The sequence below is a fragment of the Maylandia zebra genome, linkage group LG5, assembly GCF_041146795.1.
Source record: "Maylandia zebra isolate NMK-2024a linkage group LG5, Mzebra_GT3a, whole genome shotgun sequence".
NCBI classification, from domain to species: Eukaryota; Metazoa; Chordata; class Actinopteri; order Cichliformes; family Cichlidae; genus Maylandia; species Maylandia zebra.
The window spans coordinates 6,728,229-6,747,937 of record NC_135171.1 but is presented as its reverse complement, the minus strand read 5'-3'; the positions used below and the strand labels follow the sequence as shown (position 1 = coordinate 6,747,937).

Genomic DNA, 19,709 nt, shown 5'->3' with positions numbered 1-19,709 from the left:
TACCAAATTCCTATTAGAGCTGGCCTACTGGTATTATACAGCTAATATATATATTGTTTAGTATTAAGCTTTGGTTGATCCATATTCAGTTTTTCAGCAAAATGTGTTTGAGTTCATAAGAAAAGATTCATTCTTATATCTGGAGGAATAAATATATTTCAATAAATATTAACGTTAGCCCGCGACTTTGTTCCAGTTTTGAATTTTGGCCCACTGTGTATTTGAGTTTGACACCCCTGGTCTAGAGTCTGGTTAACATGAAAGTTGAATGGGTCTACAACAACTAACATCCTCCTATCATTATCCTGGTTGCAGGGGGGCTAGGTTACGAGGCATGGTACACACTGGACAGCTCACCAGTCAATCACATAGAGACAAACAACCGTTCGCATTAACATTTATGGTGAATTTAGAATCACCAATCAACCTAAGCTAACTCTTGTAACTGCATGACTTTTAACTGTGGGAGGACACCAGAATACCCAGAGAGAAATCAGTGCAAACTAGCCATATTGTGGATTTGAACCCAGGACCTTATTACTGTGAGGCAACAGCGCTAACCACCATGTCACCAATCCAGGCTGGACATAAGTAGGAAAGCTATGATTTCAAGGCTTGATGCAGAATTTTCTGTACGTTTTTGTCCTTGACATGTTAAAACACAATAAAAAGCAATAGCATACACGTTCTGTGTGTGTGTGTGTGTAGTTGTCTGCCTCTTGTAACTCTAGTGATTTTCTCCAAAAGTTGATTCTGTTCATCTGGACGTAGCGTTTTGTGGGAGAAACATTTCGTCACTCATCCCACAAAATGCTACGTCCAGATGAACAGAATCAACTTTTGGAGATTTACTTTCCTGGATGACTGAGAATGCATCAAGACGTTCTAGTGATTTTCCTGCAGTTTGAAATCTCATGTGATCTTGTTAATGTTCATGAGTCCAGCAACTAACCACTCTTACTAGATTGTATCAGGTCATCTCAACAAGAACAAATTAAGTTGTTGAATTTCGTACAGATCCTACATGATTTAATTACGTTCAAGATAGAAACATGAAAATTTTGTGTTCAAATTACAAGGTAGACTTTTTTTAATGTAACAACCACCCAATTTACTTCTTTCGGTTTACCAAAAAAAGTAGAGGCAGCTGTTCGACTTGACTGAGATGGATGCCTTCCTCAAACCACGATCCAAAGCGTGCAAGACTGAAATCCCTTGCAGTGTCGCAAGATTTAACATTGCTATATTATTGACTTACTTCACTCGAACATGATATGAACAATTTAATCTTCCTGCTCTGCATATTATGTAGTTTCTACACTATATAGTTACACTTAACTTTAAACCATGAGGCAATTGTGTTAAATACACGCAAGATGCTTACATAAATCCAAGAGCTGGCCAATCCCTTTTTTTCAGTGTGTATGGTTTGGTGACAGATGTTCTTACCAACATAGTTCTCCACATCACTGATGTAGAAGGTGGGGGCGGGCATGGACATGCCCAAACCGTCTTTCTTCTGAACCAGGATTGGTTCATTGAAGCCGTTCTCCTCTAGGTAATCCATGGTCAGCTGACTGCCACTGAGCTTCACCACTATGTCATCAGCACTAATAAGCACACACAGCCAGATGAGGAGAGAACATCCTTAATGTGCTCTAAGCTGAAGAAACAGAATCACATCTGAGCTCTATGTGAGCAGCATGTGACACTATCTGAAAGCAGGTCTTTGAAATGTTACCAGGCAGTGCCCCCTAGTGGAGTTATTCAAACCCGGAACAATACACGCAATATTCCTTCATCAGTTTGAGTCATAAATATGATCACTTCAATTATAAAGAAAGCTTTACGTTCACCATTTTATCTCATATTATTTAAGTCGAGCCACATATTTACAACACCACCTGAGCACAACACATCTGATGGTCTCAAACACATTAAAGCAAGAAAGTCAATTTGTTCTTTACAATAAACTGTACCAGGTGATGGTCTTATGAAGCTGTGGTTAAAATAAACATGACACACACTGATTTGTTTACACTTTTCACATTGCAAAATCCCATGTGTGATGTTTTATAGTATGAATGCCTGGGTCAGTAGGGGTGTGGCCAGATACAGTCAAGCAATCAATTCAATTCTGTTTTATTTATGCAGCGCTAAATCACAACAACAGTCACCTCAAGGCACTTTATATTGTAAGGTAGACCCTACAACAATACATACAGAGAAAAACCCAACAATCATATGACCCCCTATGAGCAGCACTTTGGCGACAGTGGGAAGGAAAAACTCCCTTTTAACAGGAAGAAACCTCCGACAGCACCAGACTCATCTGGTTTTAAGTTTTCATTTTCTTTTTCATCTCTTAACGTCGACCAGCTGGTTTCACAGTTTCACTTCTAACCCTCCTTATGGAACTGTCAAGACTGACTTTTCATTTTGTCTGTTTAACAAAGTGTAACCCAAAATAAATTTAAAAGATACAAAAAAAGAACTCACAGAGGCCTAAAGTTTTCTTACTGTAGAGGAAGAACATGAAAAAAGGAACTGTAATGCGATTGTTCTCATGTAAGGAGTTGTTCTGTGTTTTTACCTCGGAAACGTTCTGCTGCGGAGCTCCTTGATGAAGACCTGACTGCCGTTCTGAACAGCTTTGATATCGGTGCTTTGGCCTGTGTCATGTTTGGTCCAGTTCTTTTTCTTTTTCACTAGAGAGCAAACAGAAAGAATCAGTCAGAACTTGACAGCAATCAAATCTAAATTGTTCCAGCAAATGAGAAGATGTGGAATGATCACACCACAGCGAATTTCAATCATTTGAATCAGTGCAACTCCTCACATGTGGATTTGCCGTGGGTCTTCTCGCAGTTTGGACAGTGATAAATATCGATGTCTGGAGCATCGTCTTCATCAACATCGACGCAGCTGAAATGAGAGAGGAAATACTTTTTAATGGCGAGGAACAGCCTTCTGCACATGAACTAAAGTAAAAGTGTGATTGGCTGTGGCCAATGGCTGTGAGGAAAAAGTTTGGGTAGATTATTCATCTTGGAAATGTAAATTTTAAGAATTAGGATTAAATCATCCTAATTCCAAAAATGAAGTACAATTTCAACAACTGGTCTGTTCTTCCACATTATAAAAAACTGCTTGTGCAGCAAATTTAGCTTTCAGCGTTTTCAACTGTAAAAAAAGAGAAGACGGGATAAAATAAATAGTAAATTAAAAAGGAAATTTTTTGCTATTTCATGAGATGTTAACATTAAAAAATGCCAGAATTCCTGATTATTTATCTATTACATACTTAGGTCTATGTGAGGTCATGACATCTCATGGTGGCGTCTTTTTCAGTAAAAAGACTAAAAGTGAAAAAACAGTTAAAAGTAAAAAATTTGAAGCTGCCTTTTGAAAAAACCTGATTACTAAATTACTGAAAAATATTCAAAACTTTTCTTCTGGCTCTTTAACAGCATATGCATATAAATCGATTTTGTATACGTCTACAATAGAATTTGTAGTGACAGAGGAGGAAAGAAAAATCTACACTCCAGCGTGGTCACCAACCAAAGAACATCAGCATGGTCCTTTGAAGTGATGCATGGTCTACGCTGACAGACAGCAGAGGGCCATCAAGACCTCAGGACAGGAACATGTATCAGTAGCCTATAAATATCCATCTACACAGATGCAGACGCAGTCTATATTGTAGCTCTGTGGTTTGTAGCACGACTGTAGTAAAAGGAAATGTTGGTTGAATTAGCACAAGGGCAAACTGCTAGTCGTGAGAAAATGACTGTTGCTGTTGCAAAAGTTGCACTTTTGAAGTGAAGAAAAAAACAAGAGTTTTGCAGCTCAAATGCAGCAAAGGAAAAATCACCAAAACTGAAAGATATTTCAAGACAGCATTAGTGTGGTTTGTTATGATGACAGTGATGCGCAGCTCTTCCCTTCTCTCTCTAACTCCTGCAAGTCCAAATTCCTCCCGTTTGGAGCCGCTGTTCTCAAACTCGGTGAACTGGGAGTTTCTACACAATGTATTCTTTTGACTCTTTGTGGGAGCTCCACAGCTTTACTACCAGGCCCTCTCACATCCACTGAAGTCACACAGAAGAGTGGGTGGGTGTGTTTGGACAGAGGGACACATGGCTCTTCATGACATTTTCACATCAGTGGCTTTAAATCCATACTAAATGTGAAAAGTGCACAATTTTCAGTAACAAAGGAAATTATCGACACGTCTCACAGTGACAGACTGAATTCACACTCATGTTACCTGTTGCTGCCTCAGTTTACAAAGTGATTGTAACAGAGCAGGATGTATTTTTAAACCTGGGTCAGGTCTGAGCTACACCAAAGTTCTTTCATCTCTTTGTGAGTGCTGTATTTGAGCAGTTCTGAAACTGACTTTGACCTTTTACCCTCCTGTGTGAGGCACAGCATTGATGCTTACAATATCATTCTTCATTTTACCACAGGTTCACACAATTCAGTGCACAGTATGTATCTCACTGTGGTCAAGTGTATACTTAATATAGAATATAAGACAACAAGGATTTCTGTGTAGTAGGGCTGGGCGATATGGCCTAAAATCCATATTGAGGTATAATTTGAAGCATGTGCGGTAACGATATATATCGTGATATATTCTTTTCTTCTATATACCATATTTTCCGCACTATAAGGCGCACTTACAATTCTTTAATTTTCTCAAAAATCGACAGTGCGCCTTATTTATGAATTCTGGTTGTGCTTACTGACCTCAAACCGACTCTATGTGGTACATGGCGCTCAAAAATCGATCTAAAACTGTTTTAGTACGACTTTGCTAAGCTACGAAGCTGCACCGATTGATGGATTGTCAGAGCATGACAGCTATCGCAGTCTCGCAGAGTAATCTGGGTCCAAAACGCCATCCACTTCAGGTCCCAAAGTCTAACGAACACTGCTGCATCACTGAGAGTTAAAAACTGTCTACATTCTTTCATCTTTAATAAAATCATCAGCGTTGCTGCTTTACCAGGTTTAACAATTAAGTTTAACATCCAGGCATCCATGAAAACAGAATTTATTAAATTTAACAGAGTTAGAAGTTAGCAGGAAGTTAGCTCGCTAGTTTCCACCTAAACATGACATACCATGTTCTGACTGAGAGATTTCTGAAAAGATTAAACGTACAGCTCTGCTATCACTTCCAACATAAAAGAAGACAGAAAAATAAACAGCAGTGACTTTTTTAGGGTTACTGAAGTTGGGCTAGCTGCTATATAATGATGTGCTACGTGATTGCTAGCAACACAGCTATGTTAGCATAACATAAACACAGTGAAGCTGGAGGATGAACACTAACTTTTTTCCACTCGATAAAAGTTAACGTGAGGGTTCCTGATGGTTAGAGACAAATGCAATCGCATGGCAGGATGCTGTAAACGGACCAAACTTCAGTCAGGAGAACAACTGAGATAATCCATCCACAATACGAGGTTAGTCATTAATATACTGCAACAACATGGGAATAGAGCAGCTGCGAGAGATTTCAGCATTAATGAATCAAAGGTAGGGAAGTGGAGGAAGTGCAGTTTTTGGCTTTTCTCATATTCCAAAACGTGTTTCGTCTCTTTGCTTTTACTGTCGCCCGGCATTATTTGGAGATGATATTGTTTGCAGCCGCTGCAATGCTTTCGGCCAAAACAGGCGCAAAAACAGGCGCAGCTTGATGACACCATCAACCCCTACTGTGTAGTGTGATTAATGCAAAGCTATTTTAGTACAAACCTACTAAGGTTGGGCAATATGTAAAATTTTGCAGCCAACAATCGTCAGTCCAATAGCCGACGATAGGTCATATAGTCGCGCACGCGCAGACTTTTCGATGGGCAGAGCAATGTAATCATGCATGGACTTTGTGCGTTTAGAACACAGAAGTCCAAACATGGACAAACTAATTACCAAATTGCACACTGGAGGAGAAATGGACTGTTATCTCAGCGAGATGGTCATAGATGGAGAAGACAATCAACTGGTTTGGTGGAAAATGAAAAACGTTTCCCATTGATGTCACACATGGCACCAAAATATCTGCGTGTACCAGCAACAAGCACACTTTCAGAACGCGTCTTCAACACCGCTGGTAATGTTGTTAACCACCTGTGCACACTGCTAAAACCTGAGAAAGTAAACATGCTTAATTTCCTGTCAAAGAATTCATGCATTTTGTTTGGAGGGAATATTTTACCTTCTTTTCTTGTTTGTTTCAGTAATAATGTAGCTACTTTTTGGATTATTTATTTATTTATTTATTTGAGATGCGCCAAATCGCACAAAAGACTTATGTTTACGTTGGAGATTTTTTTTTAATGTTTGCTGGAAGAGACATTTTGATTTTTAGCTAATTTGTTGTTTGGTCGAGTGTGTGTCGAGTGACAGATACGTTTTTATTTAAATAAAAGGCTTTTTTTCTGAACATAGGCTACTGCTGTTCTTTTTTCTGTTATGAGTCACTGCTGCATTTGAGTGCACTCCGAGGAGGGTGCCGTTAAAACAGCGCTATTATTTATTTCTGTTGACTGCTTCTGTTGGCTTCAACCAACATTATCAAAAAAATTACTCATGGACAAATAAATAAATAAATGGCCCTTGTAAAAACTATCAACGACAGGGCAGCCCATCAACGATAGTCGATATATTTGTCCAATTGCCCAACCTTAAAACCTACAATAAGCAGACTGGAAATGAGCATAGGGTTCAGTAAAATACTATATGAGCTGCTTCTTATAAAGTGCTTTTCTACTCTACCTGAGCACTCAATACAATATGCCTCAGTCACCCTTTCACAATAGAACTTTTTTCTATGCTTTCAAACTGATATTCATGCACATTCACTTGGGGTTAGTATTTTGCCCAAGAATATTTGGCATGCAGTCAAGGATCAAACCACCAATGTTCCAACTAGGAAGCAACGTGCTCTACCTCTTGAGCTACAGCCACTTGTTATCAAAGTCCCAGACAAGTGAAATGTGTAAGCATTTAAATGGTTAGTAAGAAGAAAAAGACGGTTAGATAAAGAAATACAAAATAATACATTCGTTTATGATTATTTTGTCATGACTTTTTTTTAGTATAACAAACAAAAGCGAGCTACTTTACAATGAACTACACTCTTGAAGAGGGGTGTCCTGGCACAGATTCCAATCCAGCACACTGGAATTGGAAAACGTGAGCATGAATGGCATAAATTTTGGATGTTTCCTACTGATAAGGACCTGACACATGGCCATTCATAAAAGATGAAAGTAATTAAGTTTTAAACAATTAAATAACAGAAACATTACTGGGTTTTATACAGCCCACATGAGACCAAAGCAGGGTGTATGTGGTTCAAGACTAGTTTGACATCCCCATTCTACACACTTTGCTCTTCTGAGTTGCAGAGTAACCTTAAGAAATCAAGCTGAACATATTTAAAAAGCCAGTGATATTCATTTTCTGAATACAAAATGCGTCCTCTCTGTTGTCTTAGTCTTATATATCTTCTAATACCAATAAACTTTTGGACATCTTACTTTATGTGTAATACAGAATGTAGCTCTAGACCCAGCAGTCTTAGCTAATTATAGGCCAATCTCCAACCTTCCTTTCATATCAAACATCCTTGAAAGAGTAGTTGTCAAACAGCTAACAGATCATCTGCAGAGGCTTATTTGGAGAGTTTCAGTCAGGTTTCAGAGCTCATCACAGCACAGAAACAGCTTTAGTGAAGGTTACAAATGATCTTCTTATGGCCTCTGACAGTGGACTCATCTCTGTGCTTGTCCTGCTAGACCTCAGTGCAGCGTTCGATACTGTCGACCATAATATCCTATTAGAGCGATTAGAGCACGCTGTAGGTATTACAGGTACTGCGCTGCAATCTAATAGACTCCAATTTGTTAGTTATGGAGTTCCACAGGGTTCAGTGCTAGGACCAATTCTGTTTACATTATACACAATTCCCTTAGACACTATTATTAGAAGGCAGAGCATACATTTCTACTGCTATGCAGATGACTCCCAACTTTAACTACTGTAATTCATTATTATCAAAAGTCCTAAAAACTCACTGAAAAGCCTTCAATTAATCCAAAATGCTGCAGCAAGAGTCCTGACAGGGACTAGAAGGAGAGAGCAGATTTCTCCTGTTTTGGCTTCCCTTCATTGGCTTCCTGTTAAATCCAGAATTGAATTCAAAATCCTGCTCCTCACATACAAGGTCTTGAATAGGAAGGCCCCGTCTTATCTTAATATCCATATCACCCTATTAGAGCTGCAGTCTGCTCTCAGACTGCAGCTTTACTTGTGATTCCTACTATATTTAACGGTAGAATTATAGGCATAGCTTGCAGCTGTCAGAGCACTCTTCCAGATTCCAATTTGGATTCAGGAGACAGACACTGTCTCTTTACTTTTAAGATCAGGCTTAAAACTTTCCTTTTTGCTAGAGGATATAGTTAGGGCTGGATCAGGTGACTGTGAATCCTCCCTTATTATGCGGGAATTGGTCTAGGCTGTTGGGGATTCCATTGAGTGTTTCTTCTCCAGTCACCTTTCTCACTATGTGTTTATACACCTCTCTGCATTTAAACATTAATTAATTATTTAATCATTCATCGTTGGCTCTCTTCCACAGCATGTCTTTTGTTCTGTCTCCCTCCCCACACAGAGCACAGCTTTAAATGTTCTGCCACCTGCATGCTCAGCAAATTTCCTCAGGCTTTTATTGTGAAGCAGTTGCAGGATGTGTTGAATTCGGCTTGTGTTATGTGCAAGACTTGCTGACAACTGTTTCTGTACTATGCAAGTCCCCATACATCCAGCTATGTAAAGCCGGTGAGCTTTAGTCCTGTTTGAACTCTCTGTTTAGCTTTAATAGTGCATTTATTTTACCACAGTCAATCCAGCAGTAAGAAGTTCATATAAACCTATTGTACAGCAACTCCCCAGGACCCAGTGTGGTCAAAGGGGGCCTTCCCCTGTGGCTAGTGTGGGAATGACACATAATGCAACTGTGGTTCTAAGCAATGACCACACCAAAACCATGGTTTTAGTTAAAGCTTTAACACAGTCAACGCCAGGACGCACTGATGAAGCCATTCTGTGAAAGAAGACGTTATATCATAAAGCAAACGTTTACAGGTGGCATGTTCTTGAAATCAAGTCTCCATCACCAGCTCGCAGAATCTGTTTTCTTACAGTACATCAAAATATATAAAGATATATTTTTATTAGGTAAAGTGTCTGGCGCTGTGAGGATAACATCTATCTAATAAGCAAAAAAAGGTTTTGTATCTTGTTCCATATAATACGTCACACTGAACATTGTCCAACAAAGTGCAGATTTGCTGCAGGGCATGTTTTCAATAAGTTAAACAAAGCTCAAAGTCATCAAAACCTGCTTTTAGTGTTGAGACTTGTTTGCTCTGAGGAAAATTGCAACCATTTGGACTAGGGCTGAACGATATATCGCATTTGCGATAACGGCACAACTCCCGGCACATCATTTTCAGATCACCGCGGAGTTTCGCTGCTCGGGTTAAACGTAATATATAAGTCACTTAGACAACCTAAAAATGTTATTGTTGGGCTTTTTTTCAGTGTTTTGTTTGTTCGTGAGTAAATCGGTTTGGCTGAGATTAAAGTTATTAGATTAGATAAAATAAAACTTTATTAATCCCCCGGGTGGGTTCCTCCTTGGTTTTCACACAGCTGACTAAACGTCAAACAGAAAACTTATTAAACAGAAGTATGAGACAGTCGAGAATTTACACCAGTGTCTGGTTATATTTTAGATAGCAAGAAGCAGACGGCCGAGTTTATTAAACTCCACCGAGACAGCGGTGACGCTAATCAGAACTAGACCGTCCAATTTCACGCCTTTAAATTTTAAAGGCGTGTTTGTGTGTGTGTTTATACAATTGCTATTATGTTTGCACTTTATGTGTAATGTTACTGACTGCAGAGATCAGTAAGATGTGTGTATTTTTTATTTATTAGTTTTATTTATTTAATATTATTTTTTAATTTAATGACTGTCTAGTAGTTCACAGATGTCGAAAAACTGAGTGTGGTAAAGCCACTGATTTTTTTTATGTATATTTCTGCAATCTGCACATTGTACTGACTTTCATTTTAATGTTTACACCAGGGTTCCTTGTCAGCACTTTATGCTCAGATGTTTGTAAGCTAAAAATAAACTATTGTGTATGTTCAAATATACTGTTGTGATTGAAGAAGTTAAATAAAAATGTCAGTCATCAATTCATGCATCACCTCATGTCATCATAACAGAGGTCTGTCTTCCAGGAAAGAACAGTTTAAAATTAATGTAATATAGTATTGGCCATACTATATGATGTATTGCTTGTCTTTGTTTAATAATACAGAAGACAAAGACCTTAAAAAATAATCGCATATCACATCGCAATTGCAATATTGGGGCAAAAAATCGCAATTAGATTATTTTCCATAATCGTTCAGCCCTAATTTGGACACCAGTTTAGCTTACTGGGTCAGCAGGCTGCTACCACATGACCAGAGTCTGACCCAGCGCTGCGTCTTCCCAACTATCTCTCTCCGCTTTCCTGTCTATCTCCATTGTTCCTACCCAATAAAGGCAAAATGCCCCCCCCCCAAAAAAAGGATTAAAAAGTTTCAATCATTTAAAAAAAAGTGAAAGAGATGGTTTTCAAGGGCATTGGAGGGCTGTGTAGTCAGTGTGTGCCAGGGCAGGGAGCAATGATTAAATACGATAAGTACATGTATAAACAATCATGTTGGCTAATAAGTAATTGCTATTAATTCATCAGATTTCAAAAAGCTGCCAGATAATTGCTAAATTATCAAGTTGCCATACATTCTTTCTTTAATTTATAATGTTACTTTATGCTGAAGACTGCTGAAGCTCCTAACTCATTTCAATGCTCGGTGTTCAATGACAATAAAGATCTAATCAGAAAATGTTTTTTAAAAAGTGGGGAAATAATTATTTGATGTCCTGCTGAATTTGTGAATTTGCTCACTTACAAAGAAATGAACAGTCTACTTTTTATTGTGGCTTTATTTGAATGGAGAGAGACAAAATATCCGCTTAAAAATCCATAAAAAACACATTACATAAAAGTTATAAAATGATTTGTATGTTATTAAGTGAAAAAGGTATTTGAGTAATTGGTGAAAAAAACATTGTTGGCAAGAACAACAGTAAGAACGTCTTGTAGTTGGTCATCAGGCTTCTACACGTCTGTGGAAGGATTTCGCTGCTCTCCTCCTGCGTTAGACTCTCGAAATCCTTTAGGTTGCTTGGCTGCTGCTTGGCAACTCAAAGCTTCAACTCCCTCCATAGACTGTCTATAGGATTGAGGTCTGCAGACTAGCTACGCCACTCTGTGACCTTAATGTGCTTCTTCTTTAGCCACTCCTTTATTGCCTTGGTAGTACCCATCTACGACCCGTCTTCAGTGCAGAGGGAAGGAGGTGCACGTCCAGGACTGAATACTACATTGACTCGTCCACTGACTTCTTAATGCGGTGAAGTCATCCTGTACCCTAAGCAGAAAAACAGCCCCAAAGCACTTGACAGTAGGTATAGTGTTCTTTACATCATACTCTGCTTTTCTCTTCTTCCAAAGCTGATGGGCTGAGTTAGTTTCATCTAACCACTTCATTCATAGCACTGAATCATTGAAATGTTCACTGGCACAGGTTCACAGGTGTGTACATGGGCCTTCTTGAGTGAGGGGAGCCTTGCATGCACCGAGAGACTTCAGTCCATCCTCATGAGGCAAGATCTTGTATGGCACTCCAGACTGAGGGTCATTTCATATTTCTTCCACTGTCAAATAATCGCACCAGCAGTTGTCACCTTCTCACCAAGCGTCGTGCTTCCAGGCTCGTGCAGGTCTACATCTTGTCCCTGATGTCCTTTGATAGCTCTTTGGTCTTGAGCTGGTGGTGGAGAGGTTGGAATGGAAGAAATTGATTCTGTGGACAGGTGTGCTTTATACACATCAGCTGAGATCAGGAGTATCTGTAATTGATTGATTGATTGTAATCTGTGTCCCCATGTGGCATACACCCAATCCTGTGGGATCAAATACTTATTTCACTCAATTGCATGAAAATCGATTTATAACTTCGTGACATGTTTGTTCTGGATGTTTGGTTGCTAGTCTGTCTCTTTCCATTAAAATGACATTACTATAAAATTTGAGACTGTTTGTAAGTGACCAAACTTGCAAAGCTGTTTCCCCCACTGTAAACACAAACACATGATTTCCTGATTTTCATGATTTCCTGATTTCTTTCCATATTTGTTAAGATTGTCATACTAATTTAAACATGCGCACAACGATAACACAAGTAAATACAAAATGCATTTTAAAGGAAAAATGATATCCAAATCTACCAGGTCCTGTGTGATAAAGTAAATGCCTTACATATATCTAATCACCATTGATAGCGAGAACTCTAATCAAGCATTTGCATTGACTGGCAATGAGTCTTTCACAACGCTTTGCCTCACTTTTCTTTGTAGAATTTGTTTAATTCAGCCACATTGGAGGGTTTTCAAGCATAAAGGACCTATTTAAGGTCATGGCAAAGCATGTCGACAGGACTTAAGTTGGACTTTTACTAAGCCACTGTGTATTTTGGATCTTTGTCCTGCTGCACAACCCAGTTGTGCTTGAGCTGATGACATTCTCCTTCTAGATTTTCTGGTAAAGAGCAGAACACATGGATCTATTAATTACGGCAAGTTGTCCAGATCCTGAAGCAGCGAAGCAGCTTCAGACCATCACACTACCACCACTATGACTGATAGGATGTTCGCATGATGTTAATAATAATCATAATAATGGATTGCATTTATAGCGCTTTTTGGGGCCCTCAAAAAGCACTATAGTGGAATTGCAATGCGCTTTGCAATTCCACTATTCCTTCACTCTCACATACTGGTGGAGGCAGCTACAGTTGTAGCCACAGCTGCCCTGGGGCAGACTGACAGAAGCGAGGCTGCCATATAGTGCCATGGGCCCCCCTGGCCATCACCAGTAGGCGGCAGGTGAAGTGTCTCGCCCAAAGACACAACGACCGAGACTGTCCGAACCTTCCGGTTACAAGACGAGCTGCCAACTCTTTGAGCCACGATCGCCCCATGTTCTTTTATGAAATGCTCTGTTAGTTTTATGCCAAACATCTAAAACCTGAACTTTTGTCTTTTCACTCCACTGACACTAACTGAGGTAACTGACCTTCTGGATGAGCTGTCAATACACTCATGGAGTAATTCTGGTAGGCCAAAAACACACATGTGTCACGGATGTTCCTGCTGATTGCTTTGCTACTTGTTTAAACACACTTTAAATAGACAAAGTTCAACATTGTCCAAACAAATACACTGTGTGCATTTTAGTGGCTATATGAAACCACTAATTATCTTCCCTGTTAAACAATTCATGTTTTAAATGTCGCTCAGTTATGTAACACTTCGCGCTGTGTGTAACTTTGCAAACGCACACAGTGTCAGATTAGTTTTGTCTGCTAGCTAACCCCAGCAGTGCTAGCAGTCCTAGCCTTGGCTTCTTCAGTGCTGGTGTCCACACATCTTTGTGAAGAATGTGGTTACACCTGGTTTCAGTTGCTTGGTTTTATTCCAGTTTGACAGCCGTTCGTTAAAGTAGAATAGAATAGCGCCAGTTAAGACGGCTGTCCTCTGTTTACTTTCCCTCTGCGCATTTACAACTTCACTACACCATGAAAATGCAGAGCATGGTTAATGCCAGTGTTTCACTCATTCACATGCATTAACTCACCGTGGCTGCTGGTCAACGCACAAATTCAACGTAAAGAACGTTTTTGTTACTAATTACCACAAGCATAAAGTGAATTCATGCAGCGCCAAAATAACTGCAAACATCAAGTGGGAAGAACAATTGCTCAAAATTGTAATAAGGTAATATATAATATGTATTACAGTATTAGTTTAAACATTATTTACCAATACCTGATAACAAGTCATATCACAGCCATGTTCAAACACTATTCTCTTGAAATACATGTTAACATGTTGTATTTTAATAAAGAATTATCCAGATATATTTGGTTAAGACAGCTTTTGTTACAATTTGACGGACTTTAAATACATAAATGTTGTAGTTAAGCAACATATCAGTTGTCTTGGAAAGGAATGGCCTTGTATAGCATTTTTCAGTCTTGCTGACTCAGAATGTCACAACATCAAACATTTTGTAGTCAGCGCCAGTACGAAGAGAATTAGATGATTTCAGCCATAATTATTTATTAAAATGTGATTTAAGCCACTGACATGGTGTTGGTAGACCATTTGTTTAAACATTATACTCAGCTGACAGAACATAGACTGAGATGTTAGGATGACTGACAGGCAGCCTACTGACAATCCTATAAGACATAACATTAGTTACGTCATGTTAGCTTCAGCATATATAATGTTAACCACTGCAAACATTTTAGCCTTTGGATCATAACTGATTTTACAACAGCAATGACAAGTGTCTCAGACAAAGTGGTAAAATGTATTTCATGATAACAACACAAACTACTTCCTGATATAACTCTTACAGCCATTCTTATCAATAAATCAGGGCTGTAAGAGTTGTTGTGGCAGCTGCACTAGTTGCAATCTTCAGCTTATAGTTTTTGCTGTTCAATGTGTTGTTTTTTCTGTGCTGGTGGGCATGTTGCATTTTCAGAATTTTGGTATTCTTTTATTCTACGTGAACACCCGTCCAGCTCACATCCACGGGTAAGAAGATCCATGGATGGGCAGAGTGCAAACATACAAACTAAGCAGAAAGGACCTAGCTGAGGTCTGAACCAGTTATTTTCACTGTAACAACGTGTTCTAAATCCTTATTTTTTACTTTTTTCCCCTTTTATCTAACAACTGATCACCACCTCCTGAGAAAAATATTCCAACTACTGCTTTTTGGATAAGCCATCACCAGCTAGCTTTGTCACTAATTGTGGGTTTATTGTAGGTTATTTGCTGAAAACAGCTGCTTGCTTTTTGTATCAAAGGTTGATAAGTGCAGTGAGACTGAAGCCAGGTGGTAAACTGAGCTCCCACGAGTATTAATAATGAACTAAAACAGACTAAAGCAGCCTTCCTCAATAAAGACACTTTGATTATAAGGTTGATTTTTATTTTTAAAAGAAGTTTCCATTTTAAAAATGCAACAAGTCCGAGGCTAACTCACTTGGTTTTGTTCATTTAACATGAAGATAAAACAGAAATGTACAGTGAAAACCAGACAGTGTGGTTTTAGGAGCAGTTAGCGTTTGAACTGTTTCCTGATCAACAACAGCTGGGTGCCATGACTGCAAGCAGCATCTCCAAAGCGCTGTCCTGAACACTGCAGTGACTCAACTGTGGCCCAAACCAAAATGACTACAGGATATAAAAACGAATGCATAAAGGTTGTAGGAAAGTAGAGTGTTGTCAGACATGGCAAAGCTAGGCTGCTGCAGCTCTTTGTAGAACGATTGTTTCTGACTCTAACAGCCAATGTATATGTGATACCCATACATGTATGGATCACCATGTGTATAAGTCCCAGAGGATTCAGTGATCACTTAGATGATAATGATTAGATTTTGTTCACGTTTCTGTTACATCACATCATCATGTGTGGACTCATGCTAAGACTGTGAATCATAATTATATTGATGATACATGTGAACTTAACACATCCGCTCCTAACAGCTGAACATGTACATGAATATTATTTTAAAATGCAAGTATTTATCAGTGGTCTAATATTAATTTGAGAAGAAATTCATTACTCGGTCCAACATTTGTTAAATTTTTTTTAAGGGAACCTGATGTTAGTAACCTGATTTGTTCCTCATGATGGTCCACCTCAGGGGCCTGAATAATTGGAGCGCCAATGTACGGTGTGTGCAAATCCACTTTAAATATACTTATGGTTTGAAAAATGCAGTTGCTCTATTTTTTATCAGGATCACAAACTTACAGAATGTGACAGGTAAGTGAAAATGTGTGATGCAGGTAATAACACAAGCAGAAATACGATGTTCGGGGGGAGAAACAACATGTATTTTGCTGGTGGTTTGGCTTCTAGGTCTTGGACTATTGCCATGCCTTAATTCTCGAATGATTTAGACAGTGTGATACAGACAGCGGGCAGCCGGCCGGCGGAGGAACATTAAAGGGTTAACGTTCAGGCGCGTAAATACTGTTCAATGCTCTGAAGGGCTTGTTCACCGAAAGAAACGCGATTAACAAATGACGGGTTAACAAAAAGACAGGCAGTGAGCAGCCGAACAGCTCTAAACACCCCAAAGCAAAGGCCAGTCCAGACACAGACTCGTGTAAGAACAGATATAACGACAGCAGGCAAAAACGAAAGGATGATAACTGGGATTTGGTTGAGACCATTACAGTGTGTGTACAGCAGGGAAAGTGATGAGCAGCGGCGGGCGATACGTTTCGCACTATACTCGGGGAGACGTATGAGCTAACAGTCGTAGTCTACACTAGTGACAAACCAGTCAAACCAATACTAATAATTATTTCCCCTCCGCTGCTGAAGCTTAGGACATCCAGCACGGGCTATTGTCAGCCATAGCTGCCGCCTGGCAGGAAGGCTGCGGGGCTGAGTTCGGGAAGCTCGGACTCGAGTCGTGATTTTCCACCGCGCTCGGTTAACACGGCCGGTGAAAACTGGAAGAGCGACTCGAATGTGACAATATTTCCCGGCAATAGGCACGAAATGTTGCCCTTAACGTGTCTGGAAGGACGAGCATTTGTCACAAAAATGAGCGGCGAGTTTGCGGAGGCTTCCCCCGCTGTCGTCCGCTCCTTACAACGGGAAGGCAGGCTGGGGCTATGCGGGGATGTTAAAGAGCCGTTAAGTGCAATTAATAGCCGAAGCTCACACCGAAATCCTCCCATTAACCACCGTATTTATTCCAATAAGGGAAATCTGTTTTGTGTTATTCGCGAAAAAATGTCACAACCCCGGTCGGCTATATATAACTCCGCCTTCTTCTTCTTCTCCAAGCGGCCTCTCTTCAGATGTAGACGGGCGACTGAGAGCCACAAAGCTGTCAAACGCAACCGAGACCTCGCCATTTTTGTTTGTTTCCCACAAATGCAAACCGCCCCAAAATACAGTACGGCGAACAATCGAGACTTACCTGCCGTGGAACCAGTCCTTGCAAGCATCGCACTCGATCATAAACTGGGTCACGTCGTAAGGTAATCTGCAGATGCAATATACTGGTACAGTCGCCATGTTCAATTCACAACTACGTCGGGATAGACTGGGGGGGCTGCAGGAGGAACAACGTCCTGCAAACAATATGATCCAATATGATCTTCCCCAGAAAAAAAGCCAGGGGCAGTCCCGCCGGACACATGAACCTAAGCGCACAGCTCCATCACGCCGCGGCCGGGCTGGCGTTTGTGCGGGGAGCTAGAAACGATGGAGGCTCGTCGTAGCAGGCTTTCCTCAAATGCATTATTATTGTTATTATTACTATGTGCATGCCCCCTGGTGACAGCGCGGCACCGAAGCGCTCATATTAGGAGCCACAAGAAAATGTAGTCTCGATGTCGCTGCGAGGTAAATAAATAAACAAATGTAAGTTACGTCAGGGAGCAGCTTTAGATCCGATGAATGAGCGTAAAGATCGATCTAAAATGGACTTGCGGATTTTTTTCCCCTGTGGTGGAACGCTCAAATGCCGAGAAATAAACGCTTTCTGTTCCCAGACAGTTTATTGTTAATCGATGAATACAATTTAAATGCCGCGTTCTTAGCCGCCATTAGGAAAGATATGATTGTTTAATTATTACATAATCTGTTATTACGAAATTACACACTATTTCCGTACATCATGATATCCTCTCTATAAATACAGTTGTTATTATTATTGTTGTTGTTATTATTATTACTACATTTCATGTATTTGGAATTTAATAATAATAATAATAATATTAATAATAATAATAATAATAATACAATCATAAAAATATTTCAACATCATCTCAGCAAAACAGAATCGAAATCAAATGTCACTTTGTAATAAGGTAGTTGAACTATAAGCTTGCAAGAACAGATGATTCCCTGTCAGACACATGTTGCATTCTTCACAAGTCCACTGCCCTTCCTGGCTGACTGATTATAAACCAGCATGAGGTTTTGTCCATGACACCAAATCTCAGTCTGCACCTTTTTATGTATTAAACAAGCCATTTTACAGTGGTGTGAAAAAAAGTTTTCTCTATGCAGCCTCACCTCTATGAAAGGAGAAGAAATTCACCCCCAATCAAACCATGTAATCTTCAGGGAAACTGCAAACGCTACAGTTAGCATGTTAAACATGTTACATTTAGAAAAAGACCAAACAACTATGGCTTGTCTGAAAGCCTTTTGTCTCTAAAGAAAACATGGCAACATGGCTTTGGTTTGCAAAGTTGCATCTGAAGAAACCAAAAGATTACTGAAATAATGTCCTTTGGATCGACAAGACCAAGGCGAAGAAGTTTGCCCAAAAACCCAACACAGCATATCAGCATAAATACTGCATACCATCTGTAAAGCACAGTGGTGGGGAGGGGTGATGATTTGAGCTTGTTGTGCAGCCACAGGAACTGGGTACCTTGAAGACATTGAGCTGACCATAAACTCCTCTGTTTACCAAGGTGCTTGAGCATCAAATATGAGGCCATCTGTCCAACACCTAAAGCTCGGTTGAAGCTGAGTCATGCAACAATACAGTGATGTCAAGCACAAATCTGCAACAGAATGGCTGGAAAACAAAAGAATCAAGGTGTTGCAGTCACCCAAAGTCAAGAACTGAAATGCTGTGATGGCACCCTAAGAGAGCGGTATATAAATGAATGCCATCAAACGTCAATGAAATGAAGCAAGGTTGTAATGAAGAGTGGGGCAAAATTTCTCAAGAACGATGTGAGAGACTGATAATGGCATACAGAAAATAATTACTTCAAGTTTTTGCTAACGTGCTTCTACGAGCTATTAAATCACGGGATGTGTACTAAGGTTTTTCCATAGAGTCCAAAGAAAACGTCCTTTTTCTTACAGCTGTTAACGTGAGGGTTCCCGATGGTTAGGGACAAATGCAATCGCATGGCAGGAAGCTGTAAACGGGCCAAACTTCAGTCAGGAGAACAACTGAGATAATCCATCCACAATACGAGGTTAGTTATTAATGTACTGCTGCATGTGCTGGGCTGTAGTTACATCGTGAGGTTTTAAAAACTGAGCTTTAAAACATGCTGCAGATGAATAGTGATGATAGAAACCGAGAGAGGCCGACAGTGATCACTGACTTTTTTTAGGGGCTTGTTCAGATTAAATAGAAGAAGATATAAAGTATTAACACATGTTAAAAACACAACAGCCTTAATACATGCAGAGTAGTTTGGACCTGGAAACAGGGTTCATCAGGTCATCACTTAAAGACTGGATGACAACTTTGTTTGACACAGAGCTGTGTGGGAGAGGACCACAGTTTGTGGTCTCTTCTCTTTCACCCAACAAGTAGTTACAGCATACGGCTGCACCTCCCCAGGTGTAGTTCTGACAGAGGTTTCTTCCTGTTAAAAGGGAGTTCTTCCTCCCCACAGTTGCCAGGTGCTCGCTCTC

At 39.8% G+C, this 19,709-nt stretch overlaps 1 protein-coding gene across 2 annotated transcripts in view; it reads right to left on the bottom strand.

Annotated features, from left to right (window-relative positions):
• phf2 (PHD finger protein 2) overlaps positions 1-17,761 on the bottom strand; it is a 41,061-nt gene extending 23,300 nt beyond the window's left edge. The window contains exons 1-4 of one of the 2 annotated variants that reach the window (XM_004559855.5): positions 17,233-17,761; positions 2,840-2,925; positions 2,594-2,708; positions 1,450-1,610 (exon numbers count right to left, since the gene is read on the bottom strand). In XM_004559855.5, the coding sequence (XP_004559912.1) occupies positions 1,450-1,610; positions 2,594-2,708; positions 2,840-2,925; positions 17,233-17,330 (460 nt within the window). In that variant the 5' untranslated portion in view covers positions 17,331-17,761. The remainder of the gene's footprint in view (positions 1-1,449; positions 1,611-2,593; positions 2,709-2,839; positions 2,926-17,232) is intronic. The other variant, XM_004559854.5, reaches the window with a different exon arrangement.
• Between the last annotated feature and the right edge of the window lie 1,948 nt (positions 17,762-19,709).